General features: G+C 40.2%; 1 protein-coding gene across 1 annotated transcript in view; it reads left to right on the plus strand.

The window, feature by feature from the left end:
• Positions 1 to 1,079: 1,079 nt before the first annotated feature.
• The window catches only part of adgrd2 (adhesion G protein-coupled receptor D2), a gene marked incomplete at both ends in the record, with an annotated part of 84,912 nt that continues 80,562 nt past the window's right edge, over positions 1,080 to 5,429 (plus strand). Inside the window, one exon of the mRNA XM_083783549.1 lies at positions 1,080 to 1,131. Within this exon, the coding sequence (XP_083639675.1) occupies positions 1,080 to 1,131 (52 nt within the window). The remainder of the gene's footprint in view (positions 1,132 to 5,429) is intronic.

Raw genomic sequence — 5,429 nt, forward strand, 5'->3', positions numbered from 1 at the left:
TTCTTTAGTTTTGGGGATTTTAGCAGTTTTTGACAGGGGGGCGGGGGCATTCGAGCATGGGGCTAAATATGTATGTTTTTACCAAATTTGATGGTGATTTATCTTTGTATTATTTACTATAGTCCTAATAAACCCCAGGAAATTACATCTGGCCACAGAAGATCACAGGATCTACTGAATGTGAAGGTAGCCTACTGGGGGAAGGCTTATACTGTGTGTATAGGCTCAATATGTCAGTTTGTCACATTCAATAGATCCTGTGATATTTTGTGGCCAGATGTAATTTCTTGGGGTTTATTAGGACTATAGTAAATAATAAATAAATAAATCGCCATAATATTTTGTAAAAAAATACATATTTAGCCCCATGCTTGAATGCTCCCGCCCCCCTGTCAAAAACTTCTAAAATCCCCAAAACGAAAGAAAGCAGCAAATGAAAGAAAATGAACACTCACCTTTTAGTTTCTCTAATAACAACCTAAAACATGAACCTTGGTTGAAAAAAACTAAAGTTGTCCTTTAAATGTAAAAATGGAGATATGTTTTGCCAAAGGGACTTTTGTTGTAGCAGATTTTATTTGTCAAGCTTGGGAAAGAAGACAGAGTACTCTGTATACATCTGAGGTGTAATATAATTGATTGATTGATTGATTGAAATATGTATTAACATTGTCACGGGGCAACCCGTGCCCTAAATACAAAGACACAAACTGCTTTCTATAACATGCAAAGACTATTCCATTATTGTGTGGTGGAATGAAAATGATCACTGATTGGTTAGTTGTCTTTCCTGCACTGCTGGTGGCATTTCCCTTGATGAGGAAGTGGCCAAGTGCTGTGCAGGAGAGGGGGGTGCTTTGAGTCATTGTCATTGAGTTTTCATTCTGATTTATACTTGTTTAATTGTAACACATTATTGAGAATGTTTAGGTTACTGTTTATTCAAGGTGGTTGATGGAAGTATTTATATTGGTGAAGTATGTGAGAAGAAATGTGCTAATTGAGTCTGTGCCCAGTGGTAGGATCCACTCCTATTTAAAGGAGGCTGCAGGGACAGGCTAGTTAGTTAGAAGTAGGCAATGACACAGGTAACATCCCTGAGGGAGAGCTACAGGGCCGTGTGTGATCAGGGTACAGCTTGAAGAGAGCTCTTATCCAGTTGGGTTTTGTTTGTAGTGTTTGCTCAAGTGTTAATTTCATTTCTCAGTATTATTGTTATTTTCCTGGTTTCACACTGTTGAATCTGTACTGGACTTTGGTGGAGGAGTTTTAGGGAAAAATAAAGACCCTTAAACTCCATCTTGGAGCCTTGGCTGTTCGGGCAACTTCACAAACAGTTTGCAGAATTTACAGTACATTTCAATACAAAGACTGTTAACTGTGAGTGGACGACCCAATTAAGCATTACACTTGTTTACAACAGGGTCCACATTGTTCAATTCATCAATATAATATAATTAACTATGTATTGTAAACATGCTGTAAAATGCATAAATTATGTAATGTAAAACATGCTGTAATTGCAAATGTGAAATGGTGTCTTATAAACCCATGAGGGTTGGGCACAATGTGTGCATGCACGAAAATAAATGAACAATCAATCAATCAATCATATACACGACAACCACATGCAATACAAAATGCTGGGAGGAAGTAGGACGGGGATGAAGTGGAAAAGGGAAGGTAGTGATTGATGACTCTCAGACTATGAATAGGATGCTGTAACCTCAACGGGACCTTCTCCACATTTTAGGGAAGCAGCTGAACAGTGTCCAACAGGTCTCACAAACTGGACCACACAAAGGATGCAGCTGCCATTAAAAGCCCAAAGAAGTAAGTCTATTTTGATTTTCTGCTGCACTTTTGTAACAAACTCAAACCTTGGTACATATATGATATGAGAAGGTTATCAGACCTTCCATATTCAATACTGTTTTTTTTTTTTAAAGGTGGGAGGAGGTATCAACAAAAATGGCCATAATCCAAAGAACACGACGAACCACATTCAGGAGGCTTCAATGAACATTTCTACGAAAGCCTGTCGACTTCGGCATTTTAAGGTATTGGGTTTTCAATTATTTATTGCGATTTGGGACAGCCATTGTATTCAGGCTATCGCATCGCATCCCGGACCGTGGCCGTGGTTGCAATGTTTGTTTGTGTTTTTGTTAAATGTGATGTTTTCTGCATTATAGTTATTCAATACACACACATGTCCCTATAGGCCTCAGTCACACATTGGAAACAGAGACAGAACTTGTGTCTTCTGGGGGGAGAGGGTCCTGCCACTTGGCTTTGCCAATTTACAATGTTTATACTGTATAATGATGCAATCTATATATACTGTTATAGCCTGTGCAGTTTTACCAGAGCCCTGTCTGTCAGCATTTAGTGCTTCCACACCTCTCTGTCACAACGAGGACGTAGTAAGGGTTGGATTTTTGAGAGGCAAAGTTTAGGTTGTGTTGAGCGGCAACTAAAGCTGGGTCACTGGAGTAAGAGCAAAGAGGGCATGCTATATAAAAGAGAATATGTGACCGGGGACAGTGGTTTGATATACAAGGGGGCCATGGTCATTTTTCAGTTCTTTACATATTATGAAACTGCACACTGTAACCTTTCATATTATGATGTATTGCTCATTGAAATTGGGGGGGAAATGAAGAAGATATGACCATTTGAAACTTGTTGAACTGTAAACACCAAAGTACAATCGTCAGAATGCGTGTGGTCCGTGTGGAGACCACAAACAAACAGCAACTTTTTCTTCAGTGGACGACGGGTAAATCAGTTAATTTATACTTTTATTACAACATCCAACAGCATCATATCAAGTTAACAAAAATGCTGATGTAGGCTATTTATGTACTATTGTCACAGAAACACACGGCTACTGTAACTGGAGAACAAAGATAGCTACGGCCAATCGAAACGACTCTATGTAAATACGTGCAGGAATGTTCACACCCCCAAAATACGGCAAATAATCTGTAATTATAGAGACATTTTTGCAATGTAAATACAACGACTTAATGACACTAAAACGATGTTCTGATGGAATAAAAACATTCTTTAACATTCCAACTGTGTTAATGTGGCTAAAAACGAAAACCACCAAAAAAAAAGAAAATGTATTTTGTTCTATAGTGAAGTTATACTATTGCCGACTTGTGGTTGAAATCACTGGCACTGGTCACATATAGTCCTTCATGCAGCTGAAATCAATTGGAATTTGACCCGAGGCACTTTACTGCATGTCATCGTGGTATGCACTTTTACTCAGTGAGCCACACCAGCTACAGTACTTTTTAGTATTTTTCTAATGGATTTGTTTTTGGTATTAATCTACTGTCTGCCACCCACAGTTGGCAGGAGATTTAATATTTTCCCCACTTGTCGTGTGTGTGTGTGTGTGTGTGTGTGTGTGTGTGTGTGTGTGTGTGTGTGTGTGTGTGTGTGTGTGTGTGTGTGTGTGTGTGTGTGTGTGTGTGTGTGTGTGTGTGTGTGTGTGTGTGCGTGTGCGTGTGTGTGTGTGTGTGTGTGTGTGTGCGTGCGTGTGCACGTGCGTGTGCACGTGCGTGTGCACGTGCGTGTACACAGTAATAAAATCTCTACAACTTTACCCTCTACGGACTCACCTCTTCAAACTCCACCTTAGCCCGCCCCGTAGCACTTACTTGTCTTTCTTTTTTAAATGTTTTCGACCTTTTATTTAATATTTTTTATAGAGGGACAGACAGTAGGCTGACAGGAACTTCAACTGTGCCGTGGCTCCGCCCTGTCGGTTGTCACGTGCATTGTTTTTTAGCCATTAACCCATTCTGACCTGAGATCAGATTCATACAAGGTTTCCGCCTGACACACACTGGTCTGATTATCCCATTCTGACCTGAGATCAGATTCAAAAAATGTCAGTCGCTCTTCGATTTTTCAAAAATAGCAGACCTACAAGCTCGTATCGCGCCACTCGGTGGCGCGATACGAGCTTGTGGATCTGCTATTTTTCAATAGCTAAAGCATAACATGATGCCAACACCAAAATGGGTGCCCGTTCAGAATGGGTTAAGAAATTGAAGAATGTATTGAATGAAAAGTAGAAAGATTGCCACCTGTAAGTTATTTTTTCTTTTGTCTTTTTGTCTTTATTGATAGATTTGTACACTATTACCACAGGAAAGGCGGAGAGACATAGGTCGTCAGGATCGGGACTCGAACGTGCGACACGCAGCCTATAGGTGCATGGACCGCTCGACCACAGCCCAGGCCCATTTGTAAGTTCTTATCTTTGTTATCGGGGTTGTCTCCAACAAAACAACAACTGCACTAATGACATGTCATGATTATTCATTGACAGTCATGTTCCATGTTCATGTTCATTCTCCTACAATCGACCTACTGCATGCAGTAGGTCAGGAATCCTGAAAAGTTAATTCAAATGCATTCAGTTATACTTATGTTAATTTCCCTAACTTTCTGAACTACAAATACATTGCATTGGACATACAAAAAGACGTTGGAATACTAATCATTCCGCTACTAATATAGAAGTAATTCAAGTGGATCATGTTTGCATGTCTGGACTGTGGGCCGCATTAAGTGAAGGTGGGGCCGCATGTGGCCCCCGGACCGCCAGTTGCCCATGTATGCAAATCTACGGGTATGGAGAGGTCCTTAAAGGGACACTTCACCCTTTTTGCAAAAAAATATATGTTAATGACGTTTAGAAGCTTTAGAACACTTTCCTGGGGGTATTTATGTGTGTAATATGTGGTTTTAGATATTTTAGATTGTAGCAGGGAGCCTGTTGTCTCATGGACACTGGTCTCACTACCTTCCTGGACTACAATTCCCATAATTCTTTGGTGCACTGCTCCTCCTTGTGGATAGGGGGAGAGCTGTCTTACTGAGACAACATGTAGTCCAGGAAGGAAGGTGAGCCCAGTGTCCATGACATCAGAGACAACAGGCTCACTGCTACAATCTAAAATATCTAAAACCACATATTACACACATAAAGACCCCCAGGAAAGTGTTCTAAAGCTTCTAAACGTCATTAACATATATTTTTTTGCAAAAAGGGTGAAGTGTCCCTTTAAATATGCAAGGCCCCCTGCTGTGGCTGCTTCCTACCAGTCACCCCCCCACAACCCCCTCCCAATTCAATTCAATGGAGCTTTATTGGCATGAAGAAAACACACTGTAGGTCTGCTATTTTTGAATGGCAAAAAGTACACACACACACACACGCAGTCACGCACACACACACTAAGGCTGTCCCCAAACATTCAAGGTTCGAATGTTCGCTCGTTAGGGTTGGCACTCGAATCTTAATTAATGGGTTTGAACCATTCGTTTTTTTTATTTTACATTTTTTATAAAAATAAATATATTTTTTTTTCTCCTTTTTTATTAACTCGAAAATATATCTC

The sequence above is a fragment of the Protomyctophum parallelum genome (assembly GCF_964188405.1).
Source record: "Protomyctophum parallelum genome assembly, chromosome: 15".
Classification (NCBI taxonomy): Eukaryota; Metazoa; Chordata; class Actinopteri; order Myctophiformes; family Myctophidae; genus Protomyctophum; species Protomyctophum parallelum.